Source organism: Capra hircus, chromosome 17 (genome assembly GCF_001704415.2).
Source record: "Capra hircus breed San Clemente chromosome 17, ASM170441v1, whole genome shotgun sequence".
Classification (NCBI taxonomy): Eukaryota; Metazoa; Chordata; class Mammalia; order Artiodactyla; family Bovidae; genus Capra; species Capra hircus.
The window spans coordinates 6,032,827-6,055,725 of NC_030824.1; the positions used below are offsets into that span (position 1 = coordinate 6,032,827).

The following is a 22,899-nucleotide window of genomic DNA, read 5'->3' on the forward strand; positions in this document are numbered from 1 at the left end:
CAGAGCCACAGTGGACACAAGCCCTGGCCTATGAGACTCGCGGGCACACAACCAGAGACACACACACGAGGCTGGCTCATTCCCTCCAAGGCCATGTCCGCTGGGAAGACCCTGACCCTCCCTCCAGGTGGCTGTGCAAAACAAAGCCTTCTGCAACCAACCACCAGGATGGGTTTGGTTCTACAGGGTCCAGCTGTGAAAGCCACCCCCTCTACCCAGGGCCCTAATGCAAAGGGTGGTGGTCTTTAGAACAAGGAATGGAGCTCTGCCCTTTCAACAATACCTTTTCCAAAACAGAAGGCATTTGTCTGCCATCACTGTGGCCAGTCTTAAGGGAGAAAGAGTGCAGCTGAGCTCCATGCCCCATCCCACAGATGTTACCCAGAAGCCCCTCCCCAGATACCCGCTCCATGCTCCCCGCCCAGCAGCTCCATCCTCCGCCTTCCCAATTCATCTGCTGAGCTTCGCACTTGCTCTGCTTTATCCCAAGTGGGGTGCGGTGGAGGGGAGCTCCAAGACTCACATGTAAGTGGCAGCCCTCCTCCCTGCAGACCCACCCCGAAAACATGTGGAGACAGACAACCAACATTTACTGAGCACTAAGGGTGTGCCGAGCCTGGCTCTGCTCCATCAGTATCATCTCAACCACATTGCAACCCCGGGAGGCAGCATCCTTACCATATTTCATCGATTCTAAGGCGCACAATTGTTTTTTCACATTTTAATGCACCTGAAGTGGGGATGCCTCTTATAATCAGCAGTTATCTTACAACTGTGACATAGTCATTCTTGCCCAATCTCGTGCAGACTCAGTTACAGACGTTTATATTGTTGACCCCTCAATGAGGTTCTGTGTAATGGTTTTTACTCCACACGCAGACTATGGGGGCTTTTTAAAATGTCTTCGAAAAGATGATAGACTGTGATCTGATTGGAAAAGTGGCTGTGTACATAGGAAGGCTGCTTCCTTCCTACATACACACCAGTATCTGCACTCCATAAATACTGGCTGTGAAGACGTCCCCCTTGATATCCTAAGCACCCCGTGCAGAGCAGGTTCAGCACAGATGAGGGAACTGAGGGAGTGAGTGATGACAAGGGAGGATGATAGATAAGACAGCGGGGTGGACAGGCAGTGGGTAGATGGACTGGAAAACAAATGGACAGATGGACAGATGGAGGTTAAAGATGGGTGGATGGATGATTGATGGGTGGAGTTGATGACGGGTAGAAGGATGGATGGATTTACGCATGGACGTAATGGTGGATAGATGGATGGATGAATGGATAGGTGGCTGGGTGGATATAAATACAGGCAGATGGCTAAAAAATGGTCAACGGATGCATGAACAGAGGGATGGGTGAATACAGAGGCTGGAAGAGAGTTGCCGGCTAGCTGGGTGGGATACTGACAGATGAAGGGATGGGTGATTGAATGGAAGGACATACCGCCCTGCGGGTGAACAGATGGAGAGATAGAGATATTGGCAGATGAATGAACAGGCAGATCAGTGAGTGGATGGATGGATAGATGGATGAGCAACCTGGGGCCCCAGGGACTCCCCTCCTCTGTAACCTGGAGCCAGACCCGCAGTGGAAGCCCTGGGCCCGAGATGGGGCCTCTCACCGGCTGGACCAGCACGTTGTTCTTGCCGTAGAGCAGGGTGGCACGGGAGTTCTGATGCAGGGACTCCACATAGTCACGGGCAGAGAGGGAGGGCCGGTCGTCCATGCTGCTGCTCGAATGCCTTTTCTGGATCTGGCAACGTGAGCCGAGGTGGCGGGTGAGGCCTGAAGCGACCTTCAAGGCCCCAGTCCACTCCCTACCTCCATGCCCAGTCCAGAACTCAGCCGGACTGCCCCCGCCCTGGAGCCCCACCGTCCCTCCCACTCACGCAGAGGGCCGGGCGCTTGGTGGGCGAGTCCTGCCTCAGGTGCGAGCTGTGGATGCGGTGCCTCTGGACGAGCTCATCGGCCGAGGGGTCCGTCCAGAAGTGGTCGGACGTCTTCATCTTGGTGTACTCCAGGGCGCAGGGCCCCACTGCGGAGCAGACAGGGCTGGGAGCCCATCGCCCCGGAGAGTCCTCCTTCCCTTTTCCCACCAGAAGGACCACTTAGTTCCCCACCCGCCCCTCCAGCAGCTAGGGTACCCCAGGCTCCTGCCAAACAGGGACCAGCACGGGAGCCTGAAAGCGAGAGGCAGGGAGCAGTTTTGAAGGTGGGAGGCTGGAGGGGGCGAGACAGGCCCTGCGGAGATGCCCCCTGGAGCCGAGACCGAGATTCAGATGAGGCTCAGAGCACTGGCTGGGCCACTTACCCAGCAAAGACGCAAGGATGGGGCCATCCACCGGGTCCATCAGGAGAGCTTCCTTCTCGTAATACTTACTAGCAAGAGAGGAAAGGACATGCAGGGTTGGATGGTGACCAGCAGAGGGCGCACAGCCAACTACAGCCTGATGGTTGAGAGCCGACAAACTGGGTTCAATGTCCCTCTGGTCACCTAGTTACTGCTCTGAGCCTCAACTGCCCCATCTGTAAAATGGGCATAATGATAATATTATGGGCTGCCTAAGGACGTTCGAGAGCGATAACAGGTGTCAGGCACTTAGCACGGCACTTGGCTGTAACTGCCTAATACAAAGGCTATGGAAGAGCCTTAATGATAATAACAGCAACAATCATTTAGAAGGCTGTTGAGGCCTGGCTGAATCTGTCTGGTTCTCTTGCATTTTCCATCTCAGACAGGAAGTCACTTAGAGGCTCAGATGACGTCTGCCCTTCTAATGTTATCGAGGCAATAAAACACATTTTAGCTGTGGTGTGTCCCCAAAAGCTGTACTAACAGGCCTTCCCGTCTGGGTAACCAGTGCAGATGATGCTGGCCTGACATGCTCAGAAATGCCTCCTGGCCTCCGACTCTCCAAATAGCAATGCAATGCTGTCAGTACGGTGTTTGTGCTGAATGGTTTCCGTTTTTGTTCGTTTGAGTTAATGTGTGTGTGTCCGACTCTTTGGGACCCCATGGACTGTCAGGCTCCTCTGTCCATAGGATTCTCCAGGCAAGAATACTGGAGCGGGGAGTCATTCCCTTCTCCAGGGGATCTTTTTGAACCAGGGTCTCCTGTATTGCAGATGGATTATTTACCGTCTTTGTCACCAGATCAGATCAGATCAGTCACTCAGTCGTGTCCGACTCTTTGCGATCCCATGAATCGCAGCATGCCAGGCCTCCTTGTCCATCACCATCTCCCGGAGTTCACTGAGACTCACTTGCATCGAGTCCGTGATGCCATCCAGCATTGTTGTGTCCTGGCCTCAAATTCTTTGCAAGTTCATATAGTCTAGAAACAGAACTCCAGAATGGAAAGGACCTTGTCTTGACTCCTGAGGGATCTCAGGCCCAGAGAAGGTAAGTGACTTGCCTAAGGCCACACAGCAGGTAGATGTAGGCTACATCAGCCAGTTCAGCTCTTCTTCTCGTTCAACAGCAGGGGGTGGAGAGCCCAGAATCTAGAGTTGGACATACTAACTGGGAGCCCAGCCTGGCTCCTCCCTCCCTGTGTGTCCCTAGACAGGTGACTACCCTCTCTGAGCTTCAGTGTCCTTAGCTATAAAACGGGAAGAAAGACAGAACTCACCCACCCAGGGCTGCTGGGAGGAATAAATGTCCAACTACATGTATTAAGTTCTGACATCAGGAGAGGTTCTCACTAAATACGGCAACATGATTGTAATATCACCCCAAAGAAATCTTCAGTTATCCAGAACACTGACTGCGGCAGAATGACATGCCCTGGACATGCTCAACGTCAAGTTTATACATTTTGGTGTCAGATCTGAAGCTAATACTTAGAGACACTTTCCAGTCCACAGCTCAGCTTCTGTTTCCCAAATCAGCACAGTTATGTGACCATAACCTGGAAATAATGCCTTAAAAATCGCAGGCATAGATGGGAGCAAGATGTGACTTAGAGGGCAACCCCAGGGAGTCTCTTCAGGGTGATGGGTTCTTTGGTATAGTATTCTGTAGCCTGAGTGTGGTGTTGGGTTTTATGAAACTAGGCATGTATTAAAGTTTCATAGAATTATATAGCAAAAAAAAAAAAAACAGTGAGTTTGGTTAACGTACTATGCCAATGGCAATTTCTTGGTTTTGAGACTTGTACTATGGTTATGCACGATGTTAACACTTAGGGTAGGCAAGAATTCTCTGTACTACTGTTTCAATTCCGTGCGGATCTAAAATCCAAACTGTTTAATGAAGAAACAGTGCATTGGTATTGCTACTCTGTGTCTTAGATGCTCAGCCATGTCCAGCTCTTTGTGACCTCATGGACTGGGGCCCGCCAGGCTCTCTGTCCATGGAATCCCCCAGGCAGGAATACTGGAGAGGGCAGGCATTTCTTTCTCCAGGGGATCTTCCTGATCAGGGGATTGAACTCGGGTCTCCAGCCTTGCAGGCAGATTCTTTACTATCTAAGCCACCTTGGAAACCCTAATAAACTAATAAATAAATAAATAAGCTACTCGAATAAACCACTAAATAAACGTGACCAATGTTTTCAGCAGGAAAACTCAAGCTCATGTGCCAAAGGCAGTAACTACATAGACCCTCGACCCGCAGCAAGGCAGGGGGCAGACAGGTGCTATAAATTACTAGAAGGTGAAGAGGTTAACTGGAGCTCTGGAGCCTGAATTTCTTTCAGTTCCTCTCCAGCCTCCGGGCCTTTGTGCCTGCTGTTCCCTCCGCTGGGAACACTCTTCCCCACACCCTTCTGCTGGGTAACTTCTGCTGGTTAACACGCCCTTCAAATTGAAGTTTGACTGTCCCATCTTCCAGGACACTTTCCCTGATGACCCAGAGGAAACTAATCGCCACCCATCATCCGTCCTGGCAACACTCATCACAGATTAGCACGATTACTGTGGGCCTGTTCTCCCTGCTAAATGCGAGCTTCGTGAGGGGAAGCGCTTTGCTCTGCACGTTCACACATATTTTCCTAGCAAACGGGCAAACGAAAGGAGTGCTGGCCGTGAGGACTCTCAGATCATAGATCTGCCAGGAGCTCCTCACTGCTCTCTTCATCATATCCAAGTTCTTTAACATGACAGGCAAGACCAGTGTATCCTCAACATCTAGGTTAGTGCCTGGCATCGTAAATGCTCATTAATTATTTAGTGGATGAGTAAACAGATCCACAGATGAATGCATGCCAAGAGGACTCACACTATAAAACCTCTGCTGCTGCTGCTAAGTCACTTCAGTCGTGTCCGACACTGTGCGACCCCATAAAACCTCTATACCAGGCCAATCTGAGCTAGGAGAGAAAATGTAAAAAATACCCCTAGGCCTTTCCAAAATGCTGTGTACTCACTAACTCCTTTTCTCGCCTCTTCTCCAGAGTGGCAGCGATTCCCATCCTGCCCCATTCACCAGAAGACACAGCAGGGGCACAGAGAAGCTAAATGACTCCCCTAGGGTCACACAGTGAATGGACTGTGGGCTTAACTCACGGGAAAAGAAACATCTCTTAAGACTGCAAGATCCTTACACCCCACCCCAATTCTGAAGATCCTGCATTGCTATTAAGCACCTAAGTCGTCCCAAGGTTCTAAGCTTGGTTAGTTTAGAGTCAAACAACCAGAAGGTCCTTATTAGTCACTTTCAAATCCAGTGTATATATCAAGAGGGCAAAAAGAAAGCAGCTCTGTGAGCGAGGGCGCAATTTCCAAGATCGCCAGCAGGTGGAAGCAGAGTGCACCCAAATGTGTTTTTTCCACTCACCTGCTGTTTTCCACAAGGTAATGAACAATTTTGTCCAGGACCTTCTCAAACAAGGCTGTGCGGATCCACAGGTGCTTGATGGCAAGCGGGGACAGGTTGGGCAGTTTTGGCAGCTTGCGCACATTCTCCTGGAGGCCCTGGATCTGATTTCGCCTTTGAGACCAGCAAACAAAGAGAACAGATACTCGCAACAGAGGAAATCCAACAGGATCAATATGCAAATAGGAAAGTGTCCAACTCCTCTAAGAAATGGAATAACGGCAATTAGAACAACAGCAGGAGCCCACACTGCTCCTGGAGAATGGGAAAAGAGTTGGAAAAATAACAACACCCAGCGAGTGTGAAGACGGGGTAAAACTGACCCTTTCATACACTGGTGATGGGTGAGCCAGATTCTCATACTGAAATCTCTCTGTCTCTTACTTTCTCTCTCCCAGCTGGAAAGGAGTGCTGACCAAGAAGAGTCTTGGATTCTTCCCTCATTTTGGAGGCTCCACCATTGCTCTGGAGAAGCAAGCTTTATAACACGACAAGCAGGGTGCTCCACAACCTTGCCCCTGTCCACCGCTCCAGCCACCTCCTTTCCACTCCCTGCCTCTGACCCCAGGATCCCGCCAGAGATCTCTGCAGATCCCTGAAGCTGCCAAGCTTTCATCTGAGGACTTTCTGTGAGCTGCTGCTTCTTTCTGGCTTCCCTCCCCACTCTATTATCTGGTTGAACTCTACTCACTCTTGAGGTCTCAGGGAGGGCACCCCCTCCGACAGGAAGCCCTCATGCGCCAGCTGAAGCTGGGAGGGGCCCCTCCTCTGTGTTCCCTGGATCTCTGCAGCTTAACTTCTGGCTCACTTCTCTGTCTTCCCCTCCACAATGGGACTTCAAAGGCATGGATTATGCAATTCAACTGCTTTTTAAATAAAACACCGAGAGTCTACCACTTGGCAAGCTTTGGCCCTGTTTCACGCCTGTATCTCTAGGGCCCAGCAGAGTGCCTGGTGTGTATGGGGGCTCAGTAAATAAGTCCGTAAAAGACTGATTGCAAAAATGAGTGAATGGGCCCCTGGAATGGACATCTCTCATTTCTCCATTACAAACTTGCTCCCAATGTTATGGAAGGTCCATGGAAATCCACCCCTTTAAGAAGCTATCAGCAGACACCTGGGAATTTAGCAGAGGGACTAAAGACCAGGTGGCTGAAGAGTCAGATTCCGAAAGGGAACTGGCAATGCCAAGTCCAGAGTGCTGCCCATCGTGCAGTTCTGGCCAGCAGCCCTGGGCTGGCAGAGTCTGAAGGGCAAGGAAAGGGCCATTTCTCTCCCAGTGAAGCGGAGCGGCCACTCACAGCAGCGAGGGCAGACTCATGGTATGCCTGTCTGTCTCTCCCTTCTCTTGCCCATAACACATGTGGCTAATCAGTCCATGCACTCTTTCCCACAAAGCCCACTCACAGCTCCAGAACTTTCCACAAGACAGTTCTCTGCTGGTCTCTGGGCTCTTGTAAAAGCAATGAGCTCTGGCCTTACAGCCAGAGCTCTCCACCTCACAGCTCTCCACCTCACAGCCACCAGCACCAACTAGGGATGAAACCTATTCGCCACCCCTGACCAGGCTCCAGGTTGGGGGCTTGGTTGTGCAGGGACTCGGGGTGGTTCTGGTGGGAGGCACTCATTTACGCATTTTCAGGCCATGAGCCACTAAGACAATGCCCCTATAAATGGCCGCTTCACCGTGAGCATCAGATCCACGCAGATGGAGGCCACGTGGTTAGAGCATCAGATCCATGCCGATGGAGGCCATGTGGTTATATTAAACTTTGATCGGCCTGCATTTGGCACAGGCCTGGCTCAGTAGGCACTTACTCATTCAACAATCGTTTCCTGGGCATTTCCCGGGTGCTGGGTGCTGTCCCAGACACTGGTGACCGAATGGGAAGCAGCACATGTGCAGCTGCCTATCCCCAAGGAATTCAGAGGCCAGTGGGGGAGACCGATAACAGTCAGGTTAACAGTAAATGAATGAATGACAAATTATAGGTGGTAATAACAATTGGGAAGATAATAAGCAGAGTGATACAAAAGAGAAAATGGGGCGAGGGTTAGAATTTACTACTAGTTAGAGGACGTTGCCATCCCTGGGGATGACAAGGGCACCACCACGGAAGGTGAGGGGTGTGAACTGGGTGGAGGGTACAGCGTGTGCAAAGGCCCTGGGGCACGAAAGGCCCTGGCAGCTTTGAGGAGCAGAATGGAGAGTGGAGAGGGTGCTGGGAGGCACAGGCTCTTGCGGAGCCCAGGGAGGAGCACCGGCTGCCCACTGGGGCGCCCCAGCCCACACCGCGCGCTCAGCACTCACGCGCTCTCAATCAGTTGCTCCAGGTCCTGCACCTTGCGGCTCAGCTCCTCGGCCGGCGGGAAGCTCTTGCCCACTTTCATGAAGAGAGCTGCGATTTTGTTGCTGCGCAGGAAGCCAGCCGCCCGCCTCCGCAGCCCGTGCAGGACGCAGGCCTCCACGGCCGCTGCAGGGACACCGCGGTCAGCAGGCCCTGCCCATGACCCCCCCCCCATGCCCAGCCTGGTTCTGGGCCTTCTTGGTCACACACAGGTGCCTTGAAGGTCTGGGGCCCCCAAAGTCACAAATTTCATGATAGCATCACTATGATCGCATCATAGTGAAAAGCTTGTACGCCTCTCCACCGTCCAGCCCCTCAAAAGGGAGCAAGAGGGCTTGGTGGTGAACCCACGCTTGCTGCCCTGGGTCAGAGCACCTCTGTTCACATCTTCTCCTGGCCACTAACCAGCTGTGTGACGGGGTGAGGGGAATCACTTCCCCTCCGCATGTCTCAGTTTCCTCATCTGTAAAACGGGATAGTATGAACAGTAACCTCATAAGGTTGCTGTCAGGATAAGATGGGGAAAAATGCATGGAAAATGCTTTGCTCAGAGCCTGGCACGTGTGTGCACTTCATGAAGGTTAGCTATTACTCCTCTCGCTGAGGGAGGCGAGTCGGGACTGCGCGACTGCCTAGCTTTATTTCAAAAGAACCACACTGATGTCATTACTGTGCCTTCAGTAACAACTAACATTCAATCTCTTCCATGGCCAGGCAGAAAGGAAAACCATCCCCGTTTTCCAGATGTAGAAACTGAGGCTCCCAGAGGTGAACTGAATTGCCAGGGCCACCCAGCAAATAAGTGATGGAGCCGGGATTCATACCCACGTCTGAGCCCAAGGTGTGCTTACAACATCTATGCCTCCACCAAGGCCCTTTGAAGAGAGGTTTCAGTCATAATCTCCCAATTTCTGTGTCTCCCCTGGAGGCTCTGTCCAGCCCTCCTCAAACAAGAGACCCGGGATGTAGCCTGGGTTCTACCACTAACTTGCTGTGTGACCTCAGGCAAATAACTTTCCCTTTCTGCCCCTCACTGTTCCCTTCTAAGAAACAGGCCCTGTGCACACCATTCTGATGGCCTCTATCTTACATATCTGATACTTTCAGCAGCCTTAGCTTTTTTTAATTTAAAAATAAATATGTATTTATTTGGTTGTACCGGGATCTTCAGTTGCGACGTGTGGACGCTTAGCTGTGGCATGAGGGATCCAGTTCCCTGACCGCGGATCAATCCTGGGTGCCCTCCGTTGGGAGCGTGGCATCTCAGCCACTGGACCACCAGGGAAGTCCCTCAGCAGCCTTTATCTTCTGACTGTCTGTCTTACACAGCAGCCTAGGAACTCACTCTGGTATGCACTAGGAGCATAATCCATGTCTATGGGAAACTGTGAGCTTATTAAGAGCTACTCCTTACTCTTACTGGGCACCTGCTGGGTGTCAGACCAGTGTTAAGGTTCACCTCCCCTAATCCCTGCAGTGAAACTCATGGGGCCAGTGTTCTAGTTACTATCGTTTCACAGAGGAGGATACCAGCACGTGCAGGGTTAAGAGCCTGGCAAGGCCATGCCATGCGTAAGGAGAAATGCTGAGAAGTTTTGGGGTGATTGCTTGTCCTGTTCTTGCTGTTGCTGTCAGCAATGACTTGGCTTTAAAAGACTGTTCACATACTGCCTAATCTGCCCATCGAATTAAAATATCCTGGGTGATGATCTTTAAAATAGCTTCGATTTTGCTTACATATCTAGGACTTTTCATTTGCTTACATTGATTAAATTCATGATCTAGTTCAGCTTGGTAGACATTGTTCCATTTTTTTTCTGACAATGGCTCATAAGGAACAATGGACAAAGGAAACCTCAGGGACAGCCTTCAGGCCTCGTTTAATGCCAGCATGTTTCTCTCACCCCTAAACTTTGATCGGAGTTAGAGAATTTTTATGATTTTTATCACTTGCTAAAATCTTCTAGGTCTTGATCTTCTAAGTCTTTAATTGGTAGGTATGCTAGCAAGCCCTGAAACAGACATGCATATTAAGTTTTTTGCAAATAACAATGTCCAGGAGAAAAAAGACAGCCAGGGATCTGTATCTATATTTATATATCAGCTCAGTTCAGTTGCTCAGTCGTGTCCAACTCTTTGTGATCCCATGAGTCACAGCATGCCAGGCCTCCCTGTTCATCACCAATTCCCGGAGTTTACCCAAACTCATGTCCACCGAGTTGGTGATACCATCCAACCATCTCATCCTCTGTTGTCCCCTTCTCCTCCTGCCCCCAATCCCTCCTAGCATCAGGGTCTTTTCCAATGAATCAACTCTTCACATGAGGTGGCCAAAGTACTGGGGTTTCAGCTTCAGCATCAGTTCTTCCAATGAACACCCAGGACTGATTTCCTTTAGAATGGACTGGTTGGATCTCCTTGCAGTCCAAGGGACTCTCAAGAGTCTTCTCCAACACCACAGTTCAAAAGCATCAATTCTTCAGTGCTCAGCTTTCTTCACAGTCCGACTCTCACATCCATACAAGACTACTGGAAAAACCATAGCCTTGACTAGACGGACCTTTGTTGGCAAAGTAATGTTTCTGCTTTTTAATATGCCATCTAGGTTGGTCATAACTTTCCTTCCAAGGAGTAAGCGTCTTTTAATTTCATGGCTGCAATCACCATCTGCAGAGATTTTGGAGCCCCAAAAAATAAAGTCTGACATTGTTTCCACTGTTTCCTCATCTATTTCCCATGAAGTGATGGAGATATATATTTCCATATACATATGTGTGTATATGGGCATGTGTATATATGTATTTTTACATACATAAAATATTTTTCGGGGAATCCCTGGTGGTCCAGGAACCAGTGCTTTCACTGTCATGGGCCCAGGTTCAAAATCCCTGCTCAGGGAACTAAGATCCTACAAGCAAAGCAGTGTGGCCAAATATATAATTTATGTATGTGTACATATATATATACATTTTTTTGGGGGGGCTTCCCTTGTGGCTCAGCCAGTAAAGAATCCGTCTGCAATGTGGGAGACCTGGGTTCCATCCCTGGGTTGGGAAGACCCCCTGGGGAAGGGAAAGGCTGACTGCAAAGTGTTTTTCAGATTCCAAAGGGACTCCACTAGGGAGTTTTGAAATAGGGAAAAGATTAGAGAAGAGATTAGAAATGACGTTTGTGCTCCGGGAGGACTTCCTGGTGGCTCAGAGGGTAAAGCGTCTGCCCGCAGTGCGGAAGACCCGGGTTCAATCCCTGGGTCGGGAAGATCCCCTGGAGAAGGAAACGGCAACCCACTCCAGCATTCTTGCCTGGAAAATCCCATGAACAGGGGAACCTCGTAGGCTACAGTCCATGGGGTCACAAGGAGTTGGACACGACTGAGCGACTTCACAGGAAGGGGTAATCACAGGAAGGGAAATCCTGGCCTGGAGAAAGAACTCCGTGGACTGCATAGCCCATGGGGTGGCAAAGAGTCAGACACGACCGAGCAACTTTCACTTTCATTTATATTTATGTACTTAAAGATATATCCCCTAAAAAAATAAGATCTTGCCCAAGGTCACCCAGCAAAGGAGTGGCAGAGACGGGGTTTGAGCAGAGCTGGGCAGCCAGAGAGCAGAACTGACATCTGTGGTTTCCCAGGTTGTGGTGTGTGCTCAGATGGCTGCGGGCCCATGGGCAGTGTCCCCAGCCACCTGGACGGAAGCTGATGGGCCCCTCCGTGGAGCCAAGACCGTGAGAGGGGCATGATAGCTTGTCCTTCGTGGAGAGACACTCCACAATCATGAGGCTGAAAGGTCTTCGGGGAGGAAGAAACACTCCCACATATACATACACCCTGTGTATGTGCTGAATCCTGACTTCAGGGACACGCAGGGCCCGTGGCTCTAGCCATTGTGAAGGTGCAGTGAGCACCTGGCAGCGGGGGCCTCACAGGTTCAAGGAGAGGGAGAGGGCTGAGTCACACTCTGAGCCCCGGGCCTGCCTGCTTTGCTGAGCCAGCTGGGAGCGATCCCCCGGGAAGTGTCCACGCTTCTTGATTCCTTGAAGTCCCCATCCATCCTGTCTCTCTACCTGGCTAAGGAAAGGACGCGGAGCCCATCCCTCAGAGGCGAGCCCCCTGGTCGCCTGGGGTGGGGTCGCTGTGAACGGAGCCTGCGGGAGGGGATGCATCTCTCGGCGTCGACCGTGATTACCCCTTCCTGTGAAGTCGCTCAGTCGTGTCCAACTCCTTGTGACCCCATGGACTGTAGCCTACGAGGTTCCCCTGTTCATGGGATTTTCCAGGCAAGAATGCTGGAGTGGGTTGCCATTTCCTTCTCCAGGGGATCTTCCTGACCCAGGGATTGAACCCGGGTCTTCCGCACTGCGGGCAGACGCTTTACCCTCTGAGCCACCAGGAAGTCCTCCCGGAGCACAAATGTCATTTCTAATCTCTTCTCTAATCTTTTCCCTATTTCAAAACTCCCTAGTGGAGTCCCTTTGGAATCTGAAAAACACTTTGCAGTTACGAAGTGGCGAAAGCATGACCTTTGGGGACCTCTGCTCAAAGAAAGCTGCCACGGCTCCGGGGCAGCCCACAAAGAGAAAGCCGCTTTTCAAGGCCTCCCGGGGCCACCGACTCACCGCAGAAGGAGATGATGTGGCTGCTGTCCTCATGGACGAACTTGCGTGTGACGGCCTCCTCCATGATCTGCTTCACCTGGAAGGCAGAGGCGCTGGAGGGTGAGACCCCACTCTACCTGGGGAGCGGGCACCGCAGGCGGCTGCGCTGTCCCCGCCCCCCCGAGCGGCGCTCTCGGGTTGCTTGGGACGTTTCAGTAACTGTGTTCCCTCCTCGCATTCCCCGTGTTTTCTGCAGGGCTGAGGCCTGTGGCTCCTGCTGCCCCCACACTTCACCCTGAGATGAATTCTTTTTCAGGCTCTCTGCAGAGTGGGCTTCTTTTGAGATGGCACATGAAGCGTCATCTCCTTCCCCATCTACGTAACCTAAGGCACCCCGCCTCCAACTTCTTCCATCCCGTTATAGTTCCTTCAGGGTACTTCCTGTACTATTTCTTTGCTCACTGTCTGTCTCCAACTTCCAGAATACAAGTTCCTGGAGGAGAGGGGGTCTGCCTTGTTCACCGCTATATCCACGGAGCCTAGAACAGGGCCTGGTACATAGTAGGTCTCCACAAATATTTTCTGAGTGGATGAATGAATGAATGAAATGAGTATATATAAAAAATTGGGGGGGGGTACAATATGAAATATCAGCCCTGAGATCCGGTAGATCAAATCCCTGCTCAGGTACCTGTACCAGCTGGACCTGTGGTCTTATTTTGGGAAACTGAGCTCAGCAACATGTAGAAATTCACCCAGAAAGGCAGACCTGGGCCAGAGTGGAGACAGATTTCAAGATGGGTCTGAGTCCCCAGGCTGTGTGCTCTCCACACTACATCCCTCAGTCGATCAATGCTCACTGAGTACCCGTGAGGGGCCAGGCACAGGGGACACGACACTGAAAGTGCAGTCATGCCTCTGCTCACGGAGGTGACCCTCTGGTGGCCTGGACGCCCATTCTGCTTTGCTGGATTCTTGGGCCCAGAGTCATTGTAGTACTTTAAGCAAAATGTTTCTCCCCTCTGGGTCATCAGTTTTCCCACCTTGAGGAGGTGGGAAGAGATGGTATCAAAGCCTGGTCCCAGATTGAACGTCAGCAGGGCTTGACGTGGGAGTCTGGAATCCACCCCCATCAATGGGCCCCCTTTCTGGCTGCCCCGAGGGCCACCCAGACTCATCCCGGCCAGCCCATCCAAGCACAGATCTGGGTGCAGTGTCAGGCTCCCAGCACCCTTCCTTTCCCTTCCTTCTGGTTGCCTCCTGGAGAAGAAGACAGAACTCAAAGCATCCTCAGCCGTGTTCTCTGGAAAATCACGTGGCAGTGCCCACCCAAGCTGGTACGCCACCTCCGCCCTTACACAACCAAGTCAGCACCTGCCTTGTGAACAGCTCCCAACCTCCTGGCCCAGCAAGCTCCAAGCCGGGCTCTGCCAGCGGCATTTCAAAGCCTGAACCCTAGCTAACCAAGCCTGAGGAACTGGTCCCGTTAACAAATGGGGAAACCAAGCTCAGGAAGATGAGCTAGGCCACCCAAGGCCACATGGCTAGGAAGGAGCAGAGCTGGAATTCCAACCTGTACCAGAGTTTCTCACCTTGGCTCCAGCCCCTCCAGCTGCTGCTGCTGCTGCTAAGTCGCTTCAGTCCTGTCCAACTCTGCGTGACCCCATAAACGGCAGCCCACCAGGCTCCCCCGTCCCTGGGATTCTCCAGGCAAGAACACTGGAGTGGGTTGCCATTTCCTTCTCCAATGCATGAAAGTGAAAAGTGAAAGTGAAGTCACTCAGGTGTGTCCGACTCTTAGCGACACCATGGACCGCAGCCCACCAGGCTTCTCTGTCCATGGGATTTTCCAGGCAAGAGTACTGGAGTGGGGTGCCATTGCCTCCTCCAGCCCCTCCATCTGCTAGCTGTATTTCCTCAGGCACTGCCCTGCCTAGAGGCTCGCCTTTGGCCTCCTTCACTGCTAATTCCGATCCTGGCGGAAACATCAGCTGTTTCGGTTAAACCTCCTTGCCTGAGGTCCTTACGGTGGCTGCTTTTGTAACACCCATCAGATTTATGCCGATTTTGTTAGCGCCTGTCCCCCTTGCCAAGCTGGGAATCCCACGAGGGTAAGCACTCCATGTCTCCCTGATTTACAACCGTGTCTCCAGCACACAGCAGGTGCTCAGTAAAGTTGTGTTTGACTAATGAACAACTTGAAGGATCATGACTTTCTGCTTGGGTAGAATATTTTAGTTGGGGGGAAAAAAAAAAAAGCTTTCTTGTTACTATGCGAAACATGCTCAGCCGTGCCTGACTCTTTGCGACCCCACGGACTCTGTCCAGGGGATTCTCCAGTCACTACAGTCGTGGGTACATAGAGCAACAGCGTACTGATCCCTGGAGCAAGCAAAGGCACAGAGAGGTAGAGTAACCCGCCCCGGGTCACACAGCTGGTGAGGAGCGGGTTCAGGGCTCGGATCCAGGTTTACCTCATGCCAGCGGCTGCGCTCCTTCTACAACAAGCCGTCATACAGATAAAACCAAAACAAAAAGAAAACCAAAATTAACCTCGCCGGGGAAACACGGCCACCAAGGGGAGCCTGCACGGTGTGTAAAGGAGGGTTGCAAGCAGGTGGACAGAAAGAGCCAGAATTATAGTTCCTGCGTGTATCACTGCTTCCAAAGCTCTCTCCTACCTGCCTCGCCTCTCTGGATCAGCAGAAGAACGGCATGGTAACACCCTCGCCTTGCGTAGGGGAGGAAACTGAGATGGAGGAGGGAGCACACTCCTTTGCAAAGGGCAGTTCAGGGTCCTCCAAAATTCATCCAGTGAAACCCAAACTTGCACTATGATGGGGTTAGGAGCTGGGAACCCTGATCTACAGCCAGTCTGCCAGAAGTACAAGGAATAGCCTGAAATTTGTGATCAGTGCCTGAAATCGGGGGATGGGGGTCAGTATTATGGGACTGGGCCCTTAACCTGTAGGATCTGATGCCACCCTGGGTAGATGGTGTCAGAACTGAGTTAACTATAGGACACTCAGGTAGTGTCAGAGAATTGCTGTGTGGAAAACCCACACGTCTGGTGTCAGATTACTGTGTGGGGGACAGCTGAGAGCAAAGGAGAAACACACAAGAGGGGCGTGTTTTTGCAGCTCTCCGACTGAGCACAAGAACACTCGGCTCTGCGGGCCTGGTGTGTTTCTTTTAGCAGCAGGACAGCTCTTGCGGGGGAAGGGCAGGGTGGCAGGGAGGGTCGAAGCCTGTCTGCCCCACGCCACGGCAGGCCCCAGCTCCTTCCAGAGAGAGGGCTGGCTGCCCTCTAAGCAGGTCACAGCCCTCCTGCCGACGCCCTCCTGTTCCGCGGAGGTGGCCATCTGCCGGTCACCCTCTGGAGGGGCTCTGACGCGGGAACCCTGCTGCCCGCTGCCTCCTCCGCCACGGTGAGTGCAGAGACGACCAGGCCCATCGGCTCCCTCCACAAAAGGAAGCTCTGAGCTTCCTGAGGACACGTGAAAAATCCCTCAGCTTTGACTTCTGGTTCGGCCATCAACTAGGAGGTGCCCTGAGCCTGGCACTGCCCCTCAGGGCTGTGGTTTCCCCCTCTGACCTCAAATACCTGCTCAGGATGCCTTAAACTCTTTCCCTTCCCTTTCCTTGTCACCTTCTTCCCAATCCTCTAAACTGTCACCTCCCCTAATATTACAGGCTCAGCTGTGGCCCTCCCTGGGCCCCCACCAAATACGTATCTTGAAATCCTATCCTCAGTTCCTCAGAACGTGACGGTATTTGGAGATGAGATCTTTACAGAGTGATTAAGTGGAAATCAGGACATTCAGAGAGAGCCCGAATCTGTTATCATCTGGGGTCCTTACACGAAGAGGAAATTTGAACACGGACGGTCACAGAGGAAGAGCACGTGAATATACAGGGAGCAGACTGTCATCGGCAGCCGGTGGGGGACACCCGACACAGACCCTTCCCGCGAGGCCCTCGGAAGGAACCCATCCTGCCAACACCTTGATCTTGGACTTCCAGCCGCCAGAAGTGTGAGGAAACGCATTCCTGCTGTTCAAGCTGCCAATCGTGTGGTACCCTGCTATGTCAGCCTGAACAAACTCACACCTCTGCCATCTTCCTCTCTCTCCAGAAGGCCTGGAGCATCCCGACCCATGGCGCTTGGCAGGTAATACCGATGAAGTGCAAGCGGGGTGGGGCCTTGGTGGGGGGTGCTTTTACTTCTTGGAGCTGCAGGAGGGCCTGGCCAAGCAAAATGAAGATTCAGAGGTCCGCTGGTGGCAAAACCACGGGCAGGTGTTTTGCTCTGGGGGCGAAAAACTAGGGGGGGGTTGCTCTGTGCACTTGAGTGCTAGCTAGAGGGCTTTCTGGTTTGGGGCTGGAGAGGAAGGAAGAGTGTGGAGTGCAGGGGCCATGGGCCTCAGGGACAGAGAGAGGAGGGCGGGGAGAGGGGTGGGCCGTGAGAAGGTTCTGATGATGTGGCAGCTGCCACAAGGCACCACTTGGATCCCATGAGGACTGGAGGCTGGGAGAGCTGCTGGCCCCTCAGAACAGGGTCACTTCAGATGCACAGATAGCCCCTCCAAAGTCTGGCTCCTTCCCAAGGTCAGGGGTGGGTTGCCATACAGGGAATGATGTGGCTGTGAAGATCCGGCATCCTTGCCCTCACACGGGACAGGTCACAGGGGCACTCCCAGTTCCCCACGGGGATGGTGGGGGCTGCCAGGGGCTTCCGCGGAGGCCAGCTCGGGGCCCAACTTCTCCCTCCACCCATTCCCGCTGCTCCTCCTCATCTCCCCTGGAGCTGACCCCAAGAGCAGGCCCCCGTAAACTTCCTGCATCCTGACCTCCATCTTAGCACTGACCTCCCATCAACGCGTCTGGACAGCAATCTCCAGGGACAAGCTGCAAATGATATAAACGCAAGGGAACTCATCTGGGCAGAAGGCAGGAGAATCAGCCCTTGGGTACTGAGCTCAAGGTAGGGAAAGCCGAGGGGATGTAGTCAGACAGTCCTGGGCTGGAGGGGCCCTTAGTCCTAAGAGCCAGACCCTAAGAGAGGCACCAGGCACATGCAGTGGGGACTGGCAGAGCTGCTCCAGGAGGGGCCGAGAGGCACCAGTGCCAGCTGAGAACTGGTTACAGATACAAACGCTCGGCCTCACCCTGGACCTACTGAATCAGAAACCCCGGGGCGGATATCAAGACCCCCAAGCGATCTTCTTCACGCTCAGACTGCACAGAGGAGCTAAGGAGATGGAGATGGAGGGTGAGAGAGAGTAGGGAAGGGTAGGGGAGGATATAAAACAGGGAACTGTCCCCAAATCCTCAAGGAGGAGATGCGGCAGTCACGGCTGTGTCCAGGGACCCTCCCCACACAGCAAGCTCCTTCTGGGAATGCCTTTCTCACACCCTGGTCAGGCTGGGGGCAGTGGTGGCTCCTGGCTCCCCAATGTTAATATCACAGAGTGCTGCATGCTTCCTGCGGTCTCTCAGCATCCTTCCCTCGTCGTAGTCAACAGCCTTTTATTAAATTCATCTTAATGTCCTCGGTTTGGGGGAGCCATCTGCTTCCTATTGGCACCCTGACTGCACACATGCCCTGTCTCAAGTTCAAAATCTGCAGAGCAGAGAAGACTGCTTACAGCTGTGGATCCTGAAACTCAGGTCTTGAGGTCACACAGTCAGGAAGCTGGCTGCAGGGAGGACCCCTGGGCATGGATCCAGGGCAGGGGGGCTGGAGGGGAGAACGCAGCACCGAGGTGTTCTCAGCCTGAAGGAGGGGTTCTGGTGAGTAAAGACCCCTCCCCACTTCCGCTGGCTCCCAGCTGTGGGCTAGAGCGTCTCCCCTGAAGTTAATAGCAGGCCGACAGCTGGAGGCCAGGGAGGAAATGAAAAGGCAATGCCGTGGGAGCCTGCCCAAGAAGGCCACTTAGAATTCTGCAGAAGGGGGCATGGTCTTGCGGTGCGAAGAAAGAAGCTGCTGCCCACTCCTGCATGAGTTGGGGGAGACCATCCCCGAGGACTGACCAGCACTGTGGGCGGGGGAAGAGGGCCTGGCAGCCACAGAGAGCCTCTCAAACTCTTAACCACCTTCCTCCTCTCAGGCTGCCAGACATGGTCTTGAGTGTGGTCCACTTTGGAAGGAGACAGCTCAGAAGGACCACGGGGTGGTGTGGAGACAGTGCGGGTGGCAGGGTGGCATCCTGGCATGCAGTGTGACTTCCCAAGCCCGGGCCCAGGAGTCATGCCCTGTCTTGGCGGCACGGAGGCTGTGGCTGTGGTTGGCGCTGTTCTGGAGCCGCACAAACCCGTGTTCCCACCCCGGCTCAGCCACCAGTGTCCTGTGTGGGCACGGTCAGGTCACCCCCCTGTTGCCACTTCAGCGTCCTCAACTGTGAAGTGGAACCTGTCACCCTGCAGGGCTGCACTGGGGATTAAATGGGACATTGCTGGTGAAGGGGCAGCCTGGGCCAACACACAGTAGGAGCTTTATGGCACTAAAGCATACTCTCACTTTTTGGGGGGGCGCTTGCTATGTTCTGGGGACTGTTTTTGTAAACACAACCTTAAGGAGGCCATTTCCCAAGTTATTCCCATTTTATATATAGATGGGGAAACTGATACACACACACAGAATTAGCTAATCTGACCCGGGCCATGAAGAGGCGACAGGATTCAGACCCAGGGCCTGATCATCACTACACATCTGTGGATCTGTGGATCATCACTATGTGAACCTGTTCAGTGTTCATCTCTCCCAAGGAAACCTTGAGCCCCTAGGGGAGTGCCTGGACAGACCCAGGGCCTTTGTTCTAATAATACTTTGTCCCTCTCTGCAGAAGCCAGAGGCCATTGTGAAGCAAATGCTTTTGTTATTTTCCTTTTGTTTTATTATTCTGCTTTTGTTATAAAGAGAATATTTACTAACAGTACCTACTAAGTGCCAGGTGAGCTGTATAGAAAGTCTGATTTAATCAGTTCAGTTCAGTTCAGTTGCTCAGTCATGTCCGACTCTTTGCGACACCATGAATCGCAGCACGCCAAGCCTCCCTGTCCATCACCAACTCCCGGAGTTCAATAGACCATTATTATCCCCTACTTTAAAGATGGATGAAGTGAGGCATGGAGAGTTTATACGACCTGCCTGAAGGTCACACAGCCAGGACTTGAACCCAGGTCTGCCTGACAGCCTGTCCTGGAGCCCTGCCTCCAGCCTTGCCCAGTCGTGGGTCAGGTGCTGAGAAATCTGTGAGGCGGGACTCCTCGGTGTCTCCCAACTTGGGGCTGGAAAGAGGCGTTGAACTAGGAGTCAGAAGACCTGGCTCACCCGGATGTGACTCTGTTAACCACTGTGGGGACCCTCCAGAGGCGGGGGGGACCTCAAAGGTCACAGTGGTCAGGAAGCTGCAATCCGTCTCCATTTCCATTCTCAGGAGTCCTCCAACGTCAGCTTGCATTCCTCCAACGATGGGGAGCTTGCTCCTTTTGGAACCAGCTTCTCAGATCTGATGTCGGGAGGCAGGTAAGAGAGGCTAAGAGCTCGGGAGGTGGAGTCACTGACCTGGGGCCAAGCCCTTGGCCACTCACTGCCCGCCTGACACTGGACAAGCTTCTCCATCTGGAAAACGGTGTGTGTGGGGGGTCTTAGCACCCCCACCTCACAGGGCCAACGTGAGGCTTGAATGAGATCGTGGACACAGTGCCTAGCACATATAGGGATTCTACAAACAGCAGTGACTCTTGAGATAACAGTGATGGTCAGGTTCACTGCCTGGCCTGGAGTGGATTTTCATGAGGGTTAGTTACTCAGCGAACGTGCAGGAACTAGGAGGCCCTTTCAGCTCTGTTCGGGCGAGCAACCTCAACTTGCTCTGGCTGTGGCCTGGCCCCACCCCTCCCCCACGTCAGGCCTGGAGCAGCTGCCCCTGCTTCTCCGGCCTCACCCTGCAACCACTCAGAAAAATGCCCCGCCCTCCTTCACCCCAACCTCCCTCCACCTGCAAATATTTAAACAGCATAAAAGGAGGATTCATCTCTGAAGGGAGGCAGGGAAATCCGGGCCAGTCTGCACAGCTGGAAGGGGGGCTCCTGGGGGGGCACCCCCAGGCCATCCTGCCTCTCTCCTCCTCACACCTGCCACCTGCCCACACCCAGGTACTCTCACGCTGCCCACCTGGAGCCCTGCCAGGCTTCAGATCACCTGCTCCTCCTCCCTGCCTCCCCTTGCTGTGCTGTGTCCACCGCCTCCAAGCGCCTGGTGGGAATCACTTGGCCCAGTATGCAGGACTGTCGTTAAGGGCTGTGGAAGATACAGGCAGGGGCCTTAAGTGGGACCCAGCACACAGCTGCCACGGTGTAAAGGGAGGCACTTTAGTGACGTAAGAACATGGGCTTGGAGCCACCAGGCTGCGGTCAAACGCCAGCTCTGCTGTTAGCTGGGGGAATCCTAGGCCTCAGTTTCCTCACCTGGGAAATGGGGATGATGTTTTGCATCACCTTCCAGGGCTATGGGGAGATTCCAAAGACAAAACAGGCACAGAGCTCAGAACTGCCCTAAAACAGAGTGTCGTATGTGGCACCTTAGAACTTATCAGGGCCTGATCGTCACTACACATCTGTGGATTTACCTGCTCAAGTAAACCTTGAGCCCCTAGGACAGTGACTGGACAAGCAGTTCGATATATATTTGGTGATCACTCTGATTATATTAACACTAATACCAGTATCCAGTGCTTATGGAACTGGGTTCCAGGCAGTGTCCTAAGCCCTTTTGATGGATCGTGTTTGCTCTTGTGTAATGAGTCAGACAGCAAATGTTTCAGGCTTTGGGACAAGGCTGCCACGTAAAACACAGGCTCCCCAGTGAAATGTAAGTTTCGGATAAATGTATATTTAGCATAAGTATGTCCTAAAGAGTACATGGTGCATGTTTTTACTAAAACGTTAATCTTTCCCTGAAATCCAAATTGAATTGGGCGTTCTGAATTTTCATTTGCTAAATCTGGCAAACCTCTTTTCAGCCACCTATGGTCTAAATGAGTCTCTTGTTTTTACAGCTCTTTGTAATGTAGAAAGCCCTCTCAGCTCAAGAGCCGTCCACAAACAGGGACCCCCGGTTTACAGCACCCAGGGCAGTGCCTGTGGCCCATAGGAGGCCTAAATAAACACCCCCGGAGCTGCCACCTGCTCCTCGGAGGACAGCGAGGAGCATTCCCACCCCAGCTGGGGTCTCAGGGGGTTGGTGCCTGGCCATGCAGGCGGGTGACTAATGCTGAGGCAGCATCAGCTTCTGAGATGAAGGCCCCCAAGCAGCCTGACTCTTAACTCTGCAAGAAACTCACAGTGGAGAGGACCGCTAAATTAGGATGCCTAGAGGGCCTTCGAGGTGGTTTTAAAAATAACTCTCAGCATGTGGGGAAAGTGGGGAGAAGAGGGGAGTGACACAGAGGCCCCCTCAAGGATGACTGGGGTCAGGGGGTGAGTGGTGGATGGGCTGGGCCCCTCTGCAGGCTCTCCGGATGCTGAGAGCAAGATGCAGACACTGTAAATCCTGCCTGGAACAACTGACTCCTGGATGTGGGTCCCCAAAGGCCACCCGATGGGCTCACCTCCACGGTTTGCCCACGTGGTGCCTTCTGCCAGACGCCCCTCCATGCACACTCCAGCTTGCTAACTGCAACTTGGGCTTCAGCTCAGGTGTCCCCTCCTCCTGGGAGCCTTCCTGGACTCTCCATATCCCAAGCAGGGATAAGTGCGCCTCTTCCACATTCCGCTGACACCTGCCTTCCCCGCACAGATCACATGAACCAAAACGCACTCGTTCACTCAACATTCATAGGGCACCTCCTAGGCATCTGGCATCAGGCAGCGAGCAGATTCAGTCTCTGTCCTCATGGAGGTCACAGTCCAGCTGAGTGGAAAGACGTTAACTAAATCACACCAACCAGTGTGAAGTGAGACCAATCTCTGCAGTGAAAAAACTTGGTTCTATGAGAACAAATAGCAAGGAAACTGGGGAGGTGGGGAGATCAGGGAGGGCTTCCTGGAGGAGGTGATGCTCAAGTTCTGAAGTACAAGTAGAAATGAACTCTGGGTTTCAGATTCACCAACTGGAAAGCAGAG

General features: G+C 52.7%; 1 protein-coding gene across 3 annotated transcripts in view; it reads right to left on the reverse strand.

Annotated features, from left to right (window-relative positions):
* The window catches only part of SGSM1 (small G protein signaling modulator 1), a 75,091-nt gene that overhangs the window by 37,473 nt on the left and 14,719 nt on the right, over window positions 1-22,899 (reverse strand). For all 3 annotated transcript variants that reach the window (XR_001919364.1, XM_018061074.1, XM_018061073.1), the window contains exons 3-8: window positions 12,793-12,868; window positions 8,136-8,298; window positions 5,786-5,938; window positions 2,318-2,385; window positions 1,896-2,041; window positions 1,628-1,759 (exon numbers count right to left, since the gene is read on the reverse strand). Coding sequence is in view for 2 of the 3 variants with exons in the window: in XM_018061074.1 (XP_017916563.1) it covers window positions 1,628-1,759; window positions 1,896-2,041; window positions 2,318-2,385; window positions 5,786-5,938; window positions 8,136-8,298; window positions 12,793-12,868 (738 nt within the window). In the remaining variant the exon portion in view is untranslated. The remainder of the gene's footprint in view (window positions 1-1,627; window positions 1,760-1,895; window positions 2,042-2,317; window positions 2,386-5,785; window positions 5,939-8,135; window positions 8,299-12,792; window positions 12,869-22,899) is intronic.